Below are 17995 nucleotides of genomic sequence, written 5' to 3' on the forward strand. Positions count from 1 at the left end.
AAATCTGCCTGGGGTTTAGGGAAAACCCTGAAGACAAGAACTGAAGGGAGATTGACCAAAAAGTGAGAAGTCTGGGTCATGAAGTGGGAGAGGACAGCTGGACTTCAGAGCAGGAAATGCCTCTAAAGACCCCAGTTACCTCAAAGACCTCATCATCCAGGATTCGGGCACCAAAAATGAGCACTCCACGGGTATCCAGAATGGGGCGGGCACTCCGGGGGAGGGGCCGGGTGACCCGCTTCTTACAATCGACGATTAGGGTGACAGAGTGTCCCTTAACAGCCACCGCTACATGGTGCCACCTGTGGAACAGAAGCAAGAAAAAGAATGACCAAGAAGGATGGTAATGCCTGAGAGTGGCAAATTACCAAGGTTGATACATCAGGGAAGTAATCCATTTCAGGTCAGTGGTCAGTGAAATTAAGGGAATAGCTGGTAGAGAATCAAATTGCGGGAAATGGTCAGTAGGTAGAGGTGACTCACTTGCCATCAGCCAAGCTAATGCCTCGGAAAGCAGGCAAAGCAGGGGGTCTAGGCCGCCCAGTTTGATCTTCATACAGGAATCGAGGGGGTCGGCCAAGCTCTAGCCCCAACTGCCGAACACCTTGGGCACTGTACAAGGTCACCAGAGGGGCCTGGAGGCCAGGATTTGGCCGGAGCACAGACAGCAATGAGAAATCAGCAGGGAATCCACCTAGAGGGGAGGCAGTGAGAAAGAGATGGGAAGAGAAATAACATCATAGAAGACTAAGAGAAATAGAGAGAAGAGGGGAATGAACACAGAACCCTATCAGATAGGGTCTGACCTTTACTCCGTTATGACATTTAGTCTTGGGTTCTCCTGTAACCTTCAATAACTTCCAATTCCCCATCATCCCCATACCTGGGAATAACTGCCTTGTAGGGGCGCTGAGTTGGGCAGGCCGGGTCACTCGATAGGCCACATCAGCTGGACAGACACCAACAACCCTCCGAACACCATCAGGGAGTGAGGGGAACTGAAGGGCACGCAGCACATCCACAGGGGGACCCCCTAGAAGTAAAGAAAGATCAGGAAGCAAGGACTATACTAGGAAGAGAATCATTTGGCTTTTGAGTCACAGGCCAGAGGGAGGTGGTGGTGGTTGGGATAGGGGGGAAAGGAATAACTTGGATCAGGGCAGATCAATCCTTAGTATTCTTCAAAGGATTTGGAAACTGCCACCCTCTTTCTTTCAGTTTCCTTCTGTCTCCATCTATGTGTTCTGCCTCTATCTATTTTTTTTATCTCTTTCAGTTTCTCACCATGCCCCATCTCCACTTCTCTCATGCTTTCTACTTATATCTATCTCATAGTGTCTCTGTTTCTGTCTCTTTCTGTCTGCCTCTCTGTGTCTGTCTCTGTTTCTCTCTCCTCTCCTCCCTCTCCATATCTTTCTCTCTGGGCCTCTGGCCTTTATCCCAGCTTTGACACAAACAACATCTGGGGAATCGATCAGTCTGGGCACAGGGAGGTGTGCTTGTGTGAGAGGGGAGGGGGCATTGGAAATTGGGACACAGAACTGCATAGAAAGAAGGGTCTTAGGAATTCATTTGTACTCTGCAGTTTGATGTGGGAGTGGGCACTCCTAAGTAATGCTCGATATGTTAAGGGGAAGAAGCATCCAAGACCCCAGGTTTCAAGTTCATTTCTCCTAGCATGAAGGAGAAAGGGAGTGAATCAGGGGAGGGGAGGAATGGGGGGCGATGGAACTGCCACATGAAGTCTGAGTTGATCCAGGGCCCTGAGCCACACACATCTGGGGAACCCATCAGAAATGGTCAGAGAGAGAGTTCTTGCCCAGGAACCAGTTGGCCCATTGCTCACCCTCCCTTATACCTGGGACCTAAGCATCTTGCCTCAAACACCACTCCACCACCAGAAGCCAGCTAACCACCCCCTTCTTTTCTTAGACTCAAAGTTCTCCTGGAGGACTGAAGCCACCTCTCCCTGTGCCCTTTCTCTCTATTCCATTCCACTCCAGCCCCAAGTTTGAAGAAAGTCCTATAATAGATCCAGCAAAATTGGCAGAACTACAGAGATAGGTACAGAGACGGAGAGAGAGAGACATAGAGAGGTGCCCAGGAGATCAGGAGAGCTGGACTGGGCGGGGTGGGGCAGAGAAAAGGCCCTTTGAGTTCTGGAGCTGGGGAAACCACGGACTCCCCACCCCCTCCCCACCCCTCCCGGGCCCCTGAGTGTGGCGGCTCCGCAAACACCAACTCACAAGGGCGGCTTTCAGACACAGAGACAGAGGGAGACAGAGAGACAGAGACACATACAGAGACCCCAAGCCCAAGAGACCTCAGACTCTAGCCCATCTCAACACACACACACACACACACACACACACACACACACACACACACACACGAGACACCCAGGAGAATACTTATTCAACTCTATTGGCTCCCTAAATCTAGGCAGACTCCTCATGTCTATAAGCATGGAAACCTTGTATTTGGCCCTATAGGCTCCTCACATTTGACCTCACAGACTCCCCACATTGATCCCCACAGACTTTTCACCTTTGTCTTATGTACTCCCCAATTCTGGCTCTACAAACATCCCATATCTGGCCTCATGGATTCCCCTCCCCCTTTTCCCTCCCCACAATGATTCCCCATGGGGTCCCCTAGGGTCCTCACAGTCCACAAGTGAGAAATGTATCTTTTCTTCTAACATTATGGACCCCACCTTTGCATCTGTTATTAGAGAAAGCTATATAGTTTCTTGTTCCCACCCTAAATATATGGAGCACCTCAAATATATATATACACATACACACATAGATCTAGATCCATGTGTAGTGGTTTCCCCTTGCCTCCATGGCAGCAGGGCTCTGGTCTTTCTCCTGCTTTGAGTTATCCTGAAAAAAGCAGGCTTTTTTTTTATTACTCCTTAAATTATAGGGTTAGGAAATTTATTCCTTAAATTCCCTATGTCTGGGAGTACCAGAAGACCTGGGTTCAAATCCTACTCTGATGATTGTTATCTGTGACCTTGGGCAAAACACTTCATCTCCCTGGGCCTGTTTTTTAATCTGTAAAAGGAAGGAATTGGACTAGATGCCCTCTGAGTTTCGTTCCGGATCTATGATTCTATGGACTTCACACTTGATAGTATCCGGAGGTTCTCCCTACTATACCCTAACCGAAATCCTTTATGGTGCAATTTCTGACCTGTTTTCCTTCTTGAAAAAAAGAATGGAGGAGGAAAGAGAATAAATTAATATGCAAATTGAATGCAAACTGTACCTGATCTCTTCAAAGGGATCCTAGCCCTCATTCTACCACCTGGGACCCTGGAGTCCTATTCCCCAGGCTCCTTTTCTATGAAACCATACCTCCCCTCACTGTGGTCCCTTAAGAGTTGAACATTCTCATCTCTGGGAAGGTGGGGGAAAGCCTGGGGTCTTGGATGCTGGGGTCCCGGGGGGAGCAAGCCTGGCCGCACAGGGGGGAGGGGAGGGGCAGGAATGCAGAGAGTTGGCTCCGATCTCAGACACCTGATCCCAGCCCCGTCCGGCCCGGCCCGTTGGCAGCGGCCCCAGTGCTCTCCAGAGCCAGCCGCGTGGCAGCAACGAGGGCACAGGGGAAAAGGGGGGGGCACCGGTGGGGAAAGAGAACAGGGACAGAGAAAAACGCCTGAGGAAAATGGGAGTATCACAGAAGCTCCCCTGAACCTTTGACTCATTCCCTAATTTCTCCCACCCTCACTCCACACTCTCAGAAGAGAAAAAGAGACGTCCTGAGACAGGTACCGTGGGCTCCCACATTACCAGGAGACCTGACCACTCAGCAGGAGAAGTCGGTTCACCTAGTTAAACCACCCCCCCCTCCCCGCAATGTATGGCCTCCAATTTCAGGTCCCTGACATCTCTTCCCCAGTTCCCTTTCAAAAAACACAGGTGTTCCAAGGCTCCCAGACTAGTTTTTCCACCTACTCTCGTTATCCTATGCATCTTTTCCAGCATCCGCTATTTGGAAGTTGAGATGTAAGATAGGAGCTGTTCTTGTCCATCCTTGCCTCAACCTTGGAATCTAGACTCCCAGACTCGATCTCTTTGCCTCCCCACCCCACCCCCCACCCCCTAGGATGTCCTATCTCCAGTCTCCAAGGGATACTGACACAGGGTTCCGGGTGTCTCCTCACACACCACTATATCCTGCCCAAAATCTAGGTGCCGAAATTTTAAGGGATCCTCCATCCTCCCCAGATCCTAACACCCCCAACCTCGTCCCATCCAGGGGTTTAATTCCTCTACCCTGCCAGATTCCCTCAGATCCAAGGCTCCTCCCATCACCCTTCCAACTCTGGTGTCTGATAACCTGCCCTCGCTTACCTGCTCGGGCTGGGGGAGGCGCACTCAGCCCCAGCACCAGAGGTACCAGCAGAAGGAGACGTCTACAGCGGCTGCACCGCTCCATGGCTGGGCGGTCGGGACGCCCAGGTCCCGAGGAGCCAGGGAGCGGAGATGGAGGGAGGGAGAGAGGAGCAGCTGGAGGCGTTAGGACACCTGACTCAAGGAGAAGGAGCAGCGGGCTCTTGGCGCTCGAACTCTTGGATCCCCTGGAGCGGGGAGGTTGGCTGAGGACTGGGGACCGCTGCAGTTCTCAGCCCTAAGCTTCCATTCACCGAAGGGGAGATGTCAGGGCTCCAGAGCCGCTGCTCCCGCTCCCTCCTCTGCCGCAGCCACTTGTGTGTCCCGGGCCACCCTACCAGTCAAGAGCCCCCGACCCCGCCCCCGGCCCAGCCCCCCCACGCCCCTCCTGCACCCGAAGAAGGAAAATCCCACCTCCCTTCTTACACCTTTGGGGAAATCCCTGCTCCGCCCATAGGGACCAGGGCCTTCCGGGGACCCAGGTATCCTACCCCTTACCTTCCCAAGGACCTAGGCATCATGTCCTCTTACCCCCATCTTTTCTAGGGCCCCAGGTGCCCTGCTTTCCCTTCGGAGAACCCAGGCATTCTATTCCCAGTTCCGTTTGGGGGGGCGGGGTTCGGGTTGTGGGGGGCGGGGTCGGGGGGGGTCTCCCCTATAATCAGTTCTCCATAATTACACACACCCCCGCCCCTCCCCACAGAGGTAATTACAGAGTCCAGGTATTTATAGAAGAGGCTAAAGATAGTAATGGGTGGGACATGGGGGTAACAGAGGCCCAGAGGAATCAAGGATACCAGGGGATGGAAAGTATGGAGGACTCAAGAAGAGTCCGAGAGCCTCAGGATAGAGTCCGAGGCACAGCTTTAGGACCTTCAAAGTGGTAAAGAGCTAGGGACACGATGGGACAGAGAAGAACCAGTGTGGGGGCATTGGACTCGGGATTATGGCCAAGTGCCACCATCCTGGGATTTTCCGCACCAGCGGGACGCGCTCAGCCCCAGGGTCTGCCCGGAGCCCTCGGTGCGACCGGTGAAAGGCTGGGATTGAGCAGACACCGCCCGATCGCCGCCGCCGCCGCCTCCGCCTAGGAGAGGGGCGGAGGTGGCAGGGAAACAAGGAGCCTTTGAAAGCCGTCTCTCCACACTCACACCCTCCACTCCACCGACCCCTGCCCCGCCCCTAGCCTGGCACACCCCCCCCCCGGACAAAGCACTCCTTGTCCCCCCCCACTCCCGGCCCCTCATGCCCCAGGGAAACGCCGCAGCATCAGGGGAGTGTGAGCGGTATTTCTCCCCTATTCTTGAAGTCACCACATATGGACAACATAGCACCCCTTTTCTGCAGTCCCTGCTTCCCAATTCCATCCGTCCCCCCCACACAGAGACCCCCACATCCAGAAATGCAGCGGCTTTAATTTGAAAGCATTTTTTTTTGGAGGGGGGGAGGGAAGTCCTGTGGGAGAGCTGGAACCTATAGAATCATGCAGGTCCCAGAAGACACCCCCTCCCCTTTCCCTGGGATTGACCCATTCCTCCAATCCCTGCAGCAACCCTGCCTCCTCAAACCAGGAGCTCTCCCAGTCAGGGAGGGCAAGGCAAAAAGTTTGTGAGTACTGGGAAGACATGATTATGGAGGGAGGTGGTGTAATCAGGAATGGGGGGTGGGGGTGGTCAATGATATCCGTGTCATCTCTAAAGCATCTCTTGAACAGCTCCCTACTCACATCCCCCCTTTCCCTGGCTTGGATGCCCAACTAGATTGGACAGATAGAAAGGATGAAGTTTTGGGAGGAGGGCAAATCACTCATGCTTGGGAATCCCCAGGGATGGATACAAGCTACACCCTTCCCCTAACGTTTCTCAGTGGGAAGCCCTTTGAGACTAACCTCTGGCTCTCCCTGTAAAATCTCAGCAAACCAATGAGGGGGAAAAGCCAGTCTATCCTCTTTCCCATCCTACTCCCCCTTCAGTCTGACTGGAAAGGGAGATGGTCATAAAAAGAATGTGAGAACCAGACTATGAAAATTTCAGTGATTCCTGTCCCAGTCAATAGAACCATCTCCCACAATCTTCCCATGTCTTCATAAAGGAAGGAGGTATGAGCCCCATGACCATTGTCCATCATCATGTGGAGGGGTCCTGCCCCCCAATGTCCATTTTTCTGGGTGAAGAACAGAGCCCCCATTTCAATTGTCTTATTTGAAAAATGGGGAGGAAGGAGAATGAGCTCAAAAGGTCGGCACAGGGGCACAGGGTCCTGGGAGAGAAGCCCAGCAGATCCCAGTGCTGTATTGAGGGAAACAGATTGGGGAGTGAGGGGAATCCTTTACCAGTATGAGAACTCAGTTCAAAACTTGGGCATCCCCTCTAAGTTAGAGGACCAGGCCAGTTGAGGACAGGGACCACCCCATCCCTCTTAGGGTCCTGGGGTCTCTTTGGATGGTGGCATCAGATGAACTGGTGTAAACCCCCAGGGGGTTTCTGTTTAGTTCTGTCCTCTATCCAAGGTCCTGAAGCTTTCTTCCCCACCCTCACCTCCCATGCTTTGGGGCCCATATTGCATTCTAGCCTCCCTCTAGGCCTCCATCCAGATATGAGGGTCACCCCCCTTCTATTTTTCAGTATTAGGCAAGCTGGTGTGGTGCCTCTAGCATCTCCATGAGGAAGGTGTCAATGGGTGTGTCCCCGATGAGCTTGAAGAAAAACAGATGCTCCAAGCACTTGAGGCCAATAGAGCGGAGGGCAGGGAGGCGAAGGAGCAGCTTTGCAAACCTGGGGTGGGAGGGAGAGTGGAGGAGATGGGGGGGTCAGGAGAGATAAGGGGAGAACATCAGAAACCTCTCCATAAAAAATGTGTGTGTGTGTGTGTGTGTGTGTGGAGTAAGAGAGATATTAGAGAAAGACAAATTAGATACACACACATACATATCCATTACTAACATCACCCACTCCTCCTCCCATCCCTACCCCCCACCCCCACCCCCCACCCCAGGCTTTATTCTACAAATAGATACGTTCCAGAGCTTTTCCCTGCCCTCTTCCCCTCCCATCTCACCGTCCCTGCTGCTCAGGGTATTTCTGTTTACAGTATGATTCCAAAGATGCATAGACTTTTTCCCTCAGAATTTCTACCTCCCCAGGATTGGAGAGGCCCTTGGCATCTGCAGGAGGGGAGGAGGAAGTGGAACGAATGGGAGAGGATTAGGTGAAGAAAACAACTGGATGAAAGAGGAAGAGAAAAAGAGGAATAACAAGGTCAAGGGTCTTCCCCCCATCGGAGCCCTCTACCTCTACATTTAGCATCATTTTGCAAGTGTTGGCTATATTTTGTCTTTTCAGGACACTAGGGAGAAGAAATATCTCTAGGTTATGAAATAGGACATCTGTCCCCAAACCAGACTTTGGGGATGGGTTTTGAAATTTAGAAGATGTTAGAGATAGAAGGGATTTTGGAGATCGTCTCATCTAACCCTATCATTTTATACATAAAACTTAAGTCCAGAGAGAAGTGACTTGTCCAGGGTCACACAACCAGTAACTGGCGAAGTCAGGACCTGAACCCAGGTCTTCAAATAGTAAAGTCCAAAGTTCTTTCCACTACTGCAAAATGCCTTCCATGAGAGGAAGGTGATTTTTAAGGGAAGATCACTTGGTTACTTCAAAGATTTCTGGGGTTGTCTCATGTAGAAGTATGTCTCCCTACCTGGGTTGAATAAGATAATGGCCCTCAGACAGCCAAGTTCTGTCTTATCCATTCGCATATCACGCATCTTGGACACCAATTCAGTCAGCACCCTAGGGAAAGGGATGAGAGTCACCCTTCCATCCAGCTCAGGAAACCAACCAGCAAAAGATCACCCCATATCTTCCTCTGCATCAGCCAACCACCTAGTCCATGAGTGCCCCCAAGAACACTGACCGGTCAAAAATGGCTCCAACACCAGCTGAATGAGCAGAGTTTCGATGGACGTGGAGCCCTGTGGCAAGGAGGATGCCATCCCTGACAGAGATGGACCGATGGGAGAAGGAGGCGATGAGGAGCTCATTCCAGCCTAAGAGGCAGAGGCCATGCAGTCAGGTGCCAGAGACCAGGCTGGGTAGTTATTGGAGTTGAAGAAGGGAAGAAGGGAGGGGGCAGTGAGTTTCCCTGCTCAGGACAATCTATCCACCTAGAGGTGATTCAGGGTAAAGTCCCAGGAAGCCAGGAGGTCATGTTAGGTCAGGGTCAAAAGGTCACCTAAACCAGACAATAGAAATCACTGACCTGCTCGAAGCAGGATGACCTGGTCGTCCAGAGGCAGAGAGGAGAAGTGTGGGATCCTCTTTGCCCACTCAACCAGTGTAAACAGCTGTTTGTCAGCTGCCTGACAGATGTTGGTCACAGGGTCATTTGGCTGAAGGAGAATGAGGATACACAGGGTTGGAGAAATATTAGGACCCACTCCCTCTCTTTTGTGGGGATGAGCCACTCCCCCTTACATAATTCACCCCCCTCCCAATGCCCAACAGATCTCTCCACTCCACCCCACCTCCACCACCCCTCTACCCCATTCCCCAGGGTTTAAGTCTACCCATCATTTAAATTTCTGTTCCATCCCTTATTGCTGGGGGGAGGGAAGGTTGGGAGGGGAGGGGAAGGATACCTTGGGAGTAAGGGAGGAGAGGAAAGCTTGTTTATGTGTCTTAAGCATTCCTGCCCTGGAAACTACTGGTACTTCAATTTTTACTATTTGGATTATTGGGAGCCAGGGGGATGGATCTCAGACATATAATCAGACATATATTCAAGAACTTCCTCCCCCCAGTGTTATTAGAGAGGATGGCTCTCTCCCTGGTCACTCACGCTACTGCCGCCGCCCCCGGCCCCCCCGGGCCCTTCTACGCCCTGGTCACTCTTCTGCTCCACGGCGAGTTCAGCCTCCAGGATCCTGTCCACAGGCATCTCCTCAGGGGCCCCCCCGGCCCCCTCCCCTTCCCCGTCCTTCTCCTTGCCCCTTTGACGCTCCTCCTGTACCGCTGGGGAGGTGAGGGGGGAAGAAAAATGGGTGGGATGTCAGAAGTGGGTCATGGTGGGAAATCAGCATAAGGGTCAGTCATGTTCTTGGGCAGGGGGTTGCAAAGGGACTAAGGTACCTGAGAACCAAGGAGGTAATTAGAGGATGTAGATAAATTAGGGGTGGGTGACAGCGAAATAAAGGGTCAGGAAGGAGGAGCAGGGGTCACCTAAAAGGTCAGAAAAATTTTAAGTAGATCATAACATTCTCTTATTAAATAGGTTTTCCAAAAGCACTTTTACATTCATTATCTCATTTGATCCTCACAACAATTCTAGGAGCAGATGAAGACAAGTACAATTACCCCAATTTTACAGGTGAGGAAACTGAGTCTCAGAGAAGTGACATGACAGGAGACACGTACCTGGTAAGTGGCAGAGCCAGGACCAGAACCCATGCCATTGGATTCCTGGTACAGTTTAGGAATATGTTACTGCTTGATCAGAACAAGTAGGGGAAAAAGTTAGGACTTGCAGTTTTCAAGAGACCTAGGTTCTGGTTCTGGTTCCACAACTTACTGGCTGTGTGACCTTGGGCAAGTCACTTCCCCCTTGATGGGCTTGTTTACCCATCTGTAAAAATGAGTGGGATGGAGTAGATGATCTCTAAGGCTCCTTCCAGCTCTGACATATTTGGATTTCTATAGTGAGACTCTTAGGTAATAAAAGAAAAAAGACTACCCCAAGCCTCCCCAAAACTTTACGCCACATTGGAACAGAAAAATCCCCCAGAGGTCATAAAGAAGAAAGGCTTGAGAGAGTTCCTCCATGAACCACAGACAAATGGTCAGGAACTAGAAGCCAGAGAAGAAACAACCAGACCATAGAGTGGAGGAGAAAGCCCAAGAGGCCATGATCATAACTTATAGAGTAATGGTTGATAGAATGGCAGAGGCCAGAACCACAGAGAGGGTCAAAGAGGTAGTCCGGCTAGATGGGTTCTAGAGGGTTGCTAACTCTGGGATAGACACAGCCCTCGAGAACCAGTGAGAGAAAAGGTAGAAAAACCAGATCAGGATCTTTGGGGGTGACCGGCTGAAAGGGGAAGTGAGGAAAGACGACACATGGCAGAGGAGGAAGAAAGGGGCAGATGGGATGGTTTCCTTGCTCTGGTTCTCTTTCTTTCTGGCTTGACTCTAAGGTTGTAAGATATGGGCTGGTGGGCACTTCAATCTACTTTCCCCACATAACCTCCATGTAGGAGAAGTTGGAGAGAAGGTCAACAGATGGGATGGGAAGAGGGGGGGAAGCTGTATTAGCTGTAGAAAGTTGACTTCTTACCCTCCCTCTTCATGCCAGTGGCAAGGCATTTCTGGTAGCGGCAGTACTGACAGCGGTTCCGTTGCCGCTTATCCACAGTGCAGTCCTTGTTGTCCCGACATGAGTAAGTCAAGTCCTTTCGGATGGTTCGCTTGAAGAAACCTTTACAACCTTCACAGCTGTAGACCCCATAGTGTTTGCCTAGAATGGCAGGTAATTGGGGGAGGAGGACAGGGGAGACACACAAGGGGCTAGAGAGAGACACTCCCCACCCTGAGACCCCAGGGTGGGGAGACTAATTGCCTTCCCCTCTGAACCCCTGCAAACATGCACCCCATTGTGCTGCCTAAAACAAAGATGGGGGCCAGGACCCAGGGACAATGACACTTTCCTTACAACCAAGTGTAGGTTCACTTACACTCATTTTACATATGGACTTTATATAGTATAGAGGCCAAGTGACATGCCCCAGCTCATAAAGCTAGGAAGTGGTGGGACCAGGTCTCGAAATCAGGTCATCTTATTCTAAGATATACATCATGCTGCTGCTTCTTCACTCTCTTTAACCTTGACAGGTAACCTGTAGGACATAGCCTCCAATTCACCCACCCAAGTCCTAAAGCTCTCACCAGGCCCCATCTCTGTCTTTTAGATGACCACTAGTCATTTGTTTAAGTTCTAACTGCTACAAGTGGGAAATGACCTGGGCCTTCTCCTCACTGTGAGCTTTGAGTGACCCCATGGCACCATACCTGAACTCCTGTCCCCACAGATTGCACAAAGACGTTTGCCAGCCCCTGGACCTCCTGGGGGAGGTGGACAGTGCAGGCCTCGGACACCCAACAGTGGTGGCTTCACATCTTCTGGGGGGCCGGACCCTCCCCCAGGGAGTGATACTGTGGAGTTAATCTGAGGGGATATTACAGGGATGCCTGTTGGGAGGGCTGGTGGTGATAATCACAAAGGCCTAAATCTACTCTCTACCTCTTCTATTTTCTTTCTCTCTCTCTCTTTCTTTCTCTCTTTCTTTCTTCTATCTATCTATCTATCTATCTATCTATCTATCTATCTATCTATCTATCTATCTATCTATCTATCTATTTGTCTGTCTATCTATCTATCTATCTATCTATCTATCTATCTATCTATCTATCTATCTATCTATCTATCTATCTATCATCTCTAAGAAAGAGGGCAGAGGAGACTGAATACAGGTCCAAGGATGATGGTAAGGGAAGGTCAAGGGAATAAAGTACAACTGTAAAAAAGGGCCAAGGACATCATGGATCAAGGTGTCAGAGGTCACAAGTAACAGAGATTCACACCAGGGCCTGGTGTCATGAAAGATCACCAGGTTATATGGAAATTCAAACAAGGGTCAAGGATCATATATAGGTCAAAAGGATCACGGGATCCAAACAGCTCACCTGGGGACTGCTGACAGGGCCATAGGGTCCAGGAGGGGCTGGGGGAGGAAGCCCAGGCGACCCCATGGAGGAGCTGATGACAGGGAAGGGGGAGCCAAGTGGGAGTTGGGGTGGGCCCCCTGTTCCTAGGAGGGATGAAGCTGCAGAAGGTAGGGGAGCCAGGGGGGGCCCAGGAGGAGAAGGGGGAGGGCCCCCCCGGGGAGGGGGCTGTGGGGATGAGCTCAGGGAGGAGCTGTCTGGGCTTCTACAGTCTGGGATGGGAAGAGAGGAGAAATAGAAACAGAGACAAAGATGCAGAGAGACAAAAAAAAAAGATAATCAGTCTTCAGCTGGTTAACTACTTCAATTCAAACTTCAATTCAACAAGCATTTATTTAAAGCCTATTACATGCAAGTCCCTGTTGTAGGCACTGGGTATACAAAAATAAAAAGAAACTTTAAACTTTCTCCAACCCAAGTTGACACTTTATTTGCCTTTAACCATTTTTTTGGTTTGCCCAAACCAGCCCAGCCAGGGCCAGGGAGAAGACACTCCTTTGGTTAGGAAGTTGCAAAGTGCTTTGGGTTTGGGGAGGAGGAGGGAGGCAGGGAATAGGAGTAAAATGAAATACCCTATTCTTGAATTGGGAAAAGACTTGGGACCTGACTTAAAGGAATGTTAGGGACCCCTTCATTTTACATGAGGAAATTGAGGTCCAGAAAGGAAAAATGACTTGTTCAGGGTCCTACAGCTGGTAAGAGTTGAAGCCAGCATTTGAACTCAGGTCTTCTCTTTCCACTACACCTTCCCCAGAAGTGAACTGGAAGCATGAGACAGCAGTAGAACAGTCTATGGGTGATAGAATGATGAACACCTATATTTAGATCTGAACTTAGTGGGGGTGGCCTGGAGCCTACCTAGTCTCAGTGCAGGTGGGGTCATTAGTGCTGGACACGAACCACCCCCCATCATAGCAATACCTGCCTAAGCTCCGAGGTCAGGGTCGCTCACAGGGGTAGATTGGAAGATGTTGACCCCTCCCTGACACGTGCTCCGCCCCCCAGCCCTCCCTCGCTCTAATTCCTCCCGAGTCAAGCAAAGTGCTGTCCAGGTTCCCTCGTCCCAGTTCAGACTCTAGATTTAATGGGGAGCAAGACCCTTCCAGCGTTTGGATTACCCACAAACTGGGCGTTCGGCAGAGAAGGGGGAGGGGAGACGGTAGGCAAAGACACCCGTGGGTGGATGTAGAAGGGGAAGAAGACATGCAGATAACACCGTCGCTCGCCCGCCCGCCCTGGCCCTACCCTGCCGACCACTCACCCCGCCCGCTGTCGCCCATCCCGTCCCGTCCCGCTCCCCCCGGCTCCGGCTCCGGGGCTTGTTGTTCTCCGGCCGCCACCTCCACCCGCTGCCGCCACCACCGGGTCCCGGCCCCACAATGCTTCGCGCCACGCTCCCCCACAGGCCCACACTGCCCCGCGGCATGGGGGCTAGAGAAGGATCGAAGGGGGAGGGCAAAGCTGCCAACGGCATGGCCCTAGAAGAAGGTGTGGAAGAACGTGAAGGAGGATACCTACAGAGCTTTGGGGTCGGGAGAGAAGGGCAGGATATTGCCAGGGTCTTGGAATGGGGCGCCAGATCTGGCGGAACAAGGTACTTCACTTTGCCCTATACCAAGATGGCAGCACGGTGGTGGTAGCCATCTAAGTAAGGATAGGAAGCCACTGAGTTAGCTTCCGCCCTTCACCAAGGTGGAGGAGGCCGTTCCGTTCTTTCCGGCTGGCCCACTTCCTCCGTACACGCATGCGTTATCACGGGACAAGTTTCACCGTAGCTGTAGCTGCCGTCCGGGTAAAAGAAAGGGGCGGAGAAAGGGCGGAACTTCCTCTTCTCGCGGGAGCGGGGAGCGCGGGAGTGCCACGTCCGTCCGTGGAAACCCGGGAGAGAGAAGACTCCGGAGCCGGTAAGACCTTAGCCTCGGTTTGCATTCACAGTCTCATTATCCTCTCCGGGTACCATAGAGACGGTGGCCCAGAGGGAACACCAAGCCCAAAGACCTGAAGAGTATCGAGACTTTCCCAGGGTCCAGAAAGCCCTGGGAAGGGTGTGGGGGCGGGGAAGGAGTCCGAAAGACAGTGATTGTAGAAAAGCAAACATACTGGAGAATAGACCCCTTAGATGGACCCAGAAGGATCATTTTCTTTTTTCTTTCTAGATAATCGAGATGGCCCACAGATCCCCAGGGGCCAGATGCTGGGCAGCTGTGGGGTTGGTGACTTGGGTTGCCCTAGAGCTGCTGGTATCTGGACTTGGGGGCCATGCAGACTTGCATGAAGATATGCATGAAGATTTCCACCATCCTGGCCATGGGCACTCACACAAGGATTTCCACCATCATGACCATGGGCATTCACATGAGGATTTCCACCATCCTGGCCATGGGCACTCCCATGAAGATTTCCAACATCATGGCCATGGACATTTGCACAAAGAATTCCACCATCATGGTCATGGGCACTCTCATGAAGAATTCCAGCATCATGGCCATGGACACTTGCATGATGATTTCCATCATGGTCACAGCCATGCACCAGGACATCATGGCCACACACATGAGAGCTTTTATTATGACTCCGATCCCTTGCACAATAGACATTCACATGAAGGAAATGAACACAGCCACAGAGGTCACACTCATGACCATGGACACAGCCACACTCATGAATATGGACAAAGCCCCAAAGCTATTGGGGATTCTGAAGTTCTAGGCAGCGGGCAGGACTTGGATACTATCAGCCTTTGGGCATATGTGAGTACCCGGAGAATAGTGGGGATAGTGGACGGGGTTGTGGGTTGTGTGATCCCACCCTTATATAATAATTAATTCACACGCATGACTTATTTCCTTAACCAAAACTTATGCTTATTAGGCTCTGGGGGCAACAGTGCTGATCTCAGCAGCTCCATTTTTCATCCTCTTCCTTGTGCCTGTGGAATCCAATTCCCCACAGCACCGCTCACTCCTGCAAATCCTGCTCAGCTTTGCCTCTGGGGGACTTCTGGGGGATGCCTTCCTGCATCTCATACCTCATGCCCTGGGTGAGTGATCTCTGACCTCGAACCATTTACCCCAATCTTATTCTGCCTTACACTTTGAGTCTCCCTATTAGTTGTGATGTTTATATCATGTGCTTGATATTTCTGGCCTTCTCTCTTCAGAACCTCATTCTCATCATGGGGATGTGGAACTTCAACCTGAGGAAAGGCCAGGACATGGACACTCCCATAGCCGTGAGGAAGTAACAGGGGGGAGGAATGGGACAAAGTCTGGGTCTGAGGTAGGGGGGAAGCTATTTGACTATCTCGACCATTTTCTCCAACTTTATGCCAGAGGGTTAAGGGAAACAGGGGACTATGTTTCTATCTTAGTATCTTTATTCTGTTCCCCTCCCCTCAGACCAGGGCCCTGTTCTCTCTGTTGGGCTCTGGGTTCTCGGTGGAATTGTTGCCTTTCTTGTGGTGGAGAAGTTTGTGACACATGTGAAGGGAGGACATGGACATGCACATGGACATGGACATGGACAGGAACATAGGCAATGTGGTAAGATTTAGAAACACCTCCTTCCTTACAATGCATTTTCCTGGCTTGGGATCTCAGAGTGGTGATGGAAATCTAGGAATTTTCCTGGCTTAGGGTTGAGTCTGTCTCTGAATGAAACAGGGAGGTCTCTTCTTCATTCTGATCACTCTTTTGTTTCCTCAGAATCCTCAAAGGAAAAACAGAGCTCAGATGAGGAAGAGAAGGAGAAAGAGATTGGAGGGGCAAGGAGGAGAAGGGGAGCAGGCAGAGAACTCAATGATGGTCCAGTGAAACAGCTTAAATCTGAAGAGGAGAAAGGGAGTTCAGGTAAGGGACCAGGGATGGCGCCTGAAACATTCTGTAAGAAGTTTGGAGGTTTTGCATGACTGCTCATGTATAGCTTATATTGAATTGTTTGAGTGTGGGGTGGGAGGGAGGAAGAGAATTTGGAACACAAAGTTCTAAAAAAAATTGGTGTCAAAATTTTTATTTACATGCAATTTGGGAAAATAAAACTTAATGGGAGAAATGATTGACAAATTAATAACATGATGAAGAAAATGTAAATGATAAAGAGTAAACTGGGGAAAAAAAGTTTGGAGACTGCTTGGGGGAGGGGAGCAGTATTTTCATGAGCCACTATTTACTGTTTATCTAAAGGGTGAACATGGGAGCTGTAGAAGTGGTTGAGGGAGTTTGGAGTATCTTACTCAGTTTACCTTTCCTGCTTCTCTTATCCAGACTTGCGTGTGTCTGGATACCTGAACCTAGCTGCTGACCTGGCTCACAACTTCACAGATGGTCTAGCAATTGGGGCCTCTTTCCGAGGGGGCCGAGGACTAGGGATCTTGACCACACTAACTGTCCTGCTACATGAGGTGCCCCATGAAGTTGGGGATTTCGCCATCCTTGTCCAATCTGGCTGCAGCAAGAGGCAGGTCAGTGATTGGGGGAATCAAGAACATTCCTCCAAGGTGTTCGTGGAACCCCTCAGCTCTTCATTTCTTGCCACTCTCTGACCCCATCCTCCACATCACCTGTCTAAAATCCTGAGAAATTAGCTTCCATATATTCTTTGTTACTCTGTTTTTTTCAAACAAGAGTCTGGGGGCAGCTAGGTGGTGAAGTGGATAAAGCACCAGCCCTGGATTCAGGAGGACCTGAGTTCAAATCTGGCCTCAGACACTTAACACTTACTAGCTGTGTAACCCTGGGCAAGTCACTTAACCCTCACTGCCCTGCAAAAACAAACAAACAAACAAACAAGAGTCTCTGTACTTTCCCTTTCTCTGGTATAGAAATTTTTTCTACCTTTTGACCTCTTTAGACTCTAGACTGTAGGAAAAAACTCCACTACTAATCCCTTTATGCTACATGTCTTTCCATGAGCCCCACAAGTGTTTTATCCCTCACCAGGAATGGTTTTGAAAGCTTTTTTCCCCCCTTCCCCCACTTCAGGCGATGCGTCTTCAACTGCTGACAGCACTGGGGGCCCTAGCAGGCACAACCTGTGCACTCTTGGCTGAAGGAGGATCCCAGGGAAACAGTGCTGCTGGTGGTAGTGGCCCGGGTTGGGTCCTCCCTTTTACAGCTGGTGGTTTCATCTATGTGGCAACTGTGTCTGTATTGCCTGAGCTACTGAGAGAGGCTTCTCCCCTGCAGTCCTTGCTGGAGGTTCTAGGGCTGTTGGGTGGAGTTGCTATGATGGTGCTGATTGCCTACCTCGAATGAGAGGTGGGAGACCCCTCCCCCTAAACCCTGGAGGGTAGTGTGACTTGAATGGGGGACACTAGCCAAAGGGAGGAGAAGCCAAGTACCAGAAAGGTTACAGTCTAGAGGGGCAGCGAACTTGGGCTGGCCCAATAGACCAGAAGGTCTCTCCCTGGAGCAGTAGACTTGAGAATGAGAAGCTAGAATGGCCTTAGTATTGAGAATTGACTGACAGTGGACTTGGGTTTGAGGTGGCGTGGCTAAATATGTGGCCATGGAGGAAGGGCCAGCTCCAAGAAGGAAGGAAGAGGGAGCTACAGAATAGCGACTCCTGTCACCTCTGTCCCCGAATACCTGTTCTCCAGGGACCAAGCTGCCCCCAGCTGCTCCTCCCATCTCTCCTGAGGAGGGCGTGCCTTTCTCAAAGGCCTGAGCCCTGGACCAAGGGGGTGGAGGGAAGGGGTCAGGATTAAGGTCAATCGTGTATAGTGATTCGGGTGGGGGGAGGGAAGTCTTGTTATTGATCTTATACCTGTTTTTGCTTTTATATATATATATGTCGATGGAGGGGGGAGATGGG

At 50.9% G+C, this 17995-nt stretch overlaps 3 protein-coding genes across 5 annotated transcripts in view; 1 reads left to right on the forward strand and 2 right to left on the reverse strand.

Annotated features, from left to right (window-relative positions):
- The window catches only part of COL11A2 (collagen type XI alpha 2 chain), a 39153-nt gene extending 34449 nt beyond the window's left edge, over nt 1–4704 (reverse strand). The window contains exons 1-4 of the mRNA XM_043999623.1: nt 4365–4704; nt 884–1033; nt 484–694; nt 140–302 (exon numbers count right to left, since the gene is read on the reverse strand). Of these exons, the coding sequence (XP_043855558.1) occupies nt 140–302; nt 484–694; nt 884–1033; nt 4365–4449 (609 nt within the window). The 5' untranslated portion in view covers nt 4450–4704. The remainder of the gene's footprint in view (nt 1–139; nt 303–483; nt 695–883; nt 1034–4364) is intronic.
- Nucleotides 4705–5798: 1094 nt separating this feature from the next.
- On the reverse strand, nt 5799–13824 carry RXRB (retinoid X receptor beta). 3 transcript variants are annotated; one of them, XM_044001605.1, is made up of 10 exons: nt 13703–13824; nt 12146–12396; nt 11471–11627; nt 10740–10919; nt 9249–9421; nt 8670–8799; nt 8325–8457; nt 8109–8200; nt 7461–7566; nt 5799–7177 (listed from the first exon to the last, which is right to left on the reverse strand). In XM_044001605.1, the coding sequence occupies exons 2-10, from the start codon at nt 12209–12211 to the stop codon at nt 7030–7032; spliced, it is 1185 nt and encodes a 394-aa protein (XP_043857540.1). In that variant the 5' UTR covers nt 12212–12396; nt 13703–13824; the 3' UTR covers nt 5799–7029. The 3 variants fall into 3 exon arrangements, with proteins under 3 accessions (XP_043857540.1, XP_043857539.1, XP_043857541.1); XM_044001604.1 differs by lacking the exon at nt 13703–13824 and adding an exon at nt 13446–13676; XM_044001606.1 differs by lacking the exons at nt 12146–12396; nt 13703–13824 and adding an exon at nt 13446–13696.
- Nucleotides 13721–17928, forward strand: SLC39A7 (solute carrier family 39 member 7). Its single transcript, XM_044001603.1, has 8 exons — nt 13721–14088; nt 14341–14934; nt 15056–15224; nt 15345–15416; nt 15583–15726; nt 15889–16032; nt 16447–16643; nt 17164–17928. Exons 2-8 carry the CDS (start codon nt 14350–14352, stop codon nt 17434–17436), a joined length of 1584 nt encoding a protein of 527 aa, XP_043857538.1. The 5' UTR covers nt 13721–14088; nt 14341–14349; the 3' UTR covers nt 17437–17928.
- The last annotated feature ends 67 nt before the right edge of the window (nt 17929–17995 follow it).

Source organism: Dromiciops gliroides, chromosome 4 (genome assembly GCF_019393635.1).
Source record: "Dromiciops gliroides isolate mDroGli1 chromosome 4, mDroGli1.pri, whole genome shotgun sequence".
Taxonomy (NCBI): domain Eukaryota; kingdom Metazoa; phylum Chordata; class Mammalia; order Microbiotheria; family Microbiotheriidae; genus Dromiciops; species Dromiciops gliroides.

Coding starts and splice junctions, on each gene's coding strand:
- RXRB (XM_044001604.1), bottom strand. Junction 9,422..10,739: donor CACTGGCATGAAGAGGGAGG/GTAAGAAGTCAA, acceptor TCACCTCCCCAG/CGGTACAGGAGGAGCGTCAA. Junction 7,567..8,108: donor CATTATCTTATTCAACCCAG/GTAGGGAGACAT, acceptor CCCCTCCTGCAG/ATGCCAAGGGCCTCTCCAAT.
- SLC39A7 (XM_044001603.1), top strand. CDS start 14,350: ATGGCCCACAGATCCCCAGGGGCCAGATGCTGGGCAGCTGTGGGGTTG. Junction 15,417..15,582: donor ACATGGACACTCCCATAGCC/GTGAGGAAGTAA, acceptor CCCTCCCCTCAG/ACCAGGGCCCTGTTCTCTCT. Junction 16,033..16,446: donor AGAGGAGAAAGGGAGTTCAG/GTAAGGGACCAG, acceptor TCTCTTATCCAG/ACTTGCGTGTGTCTGGATAC.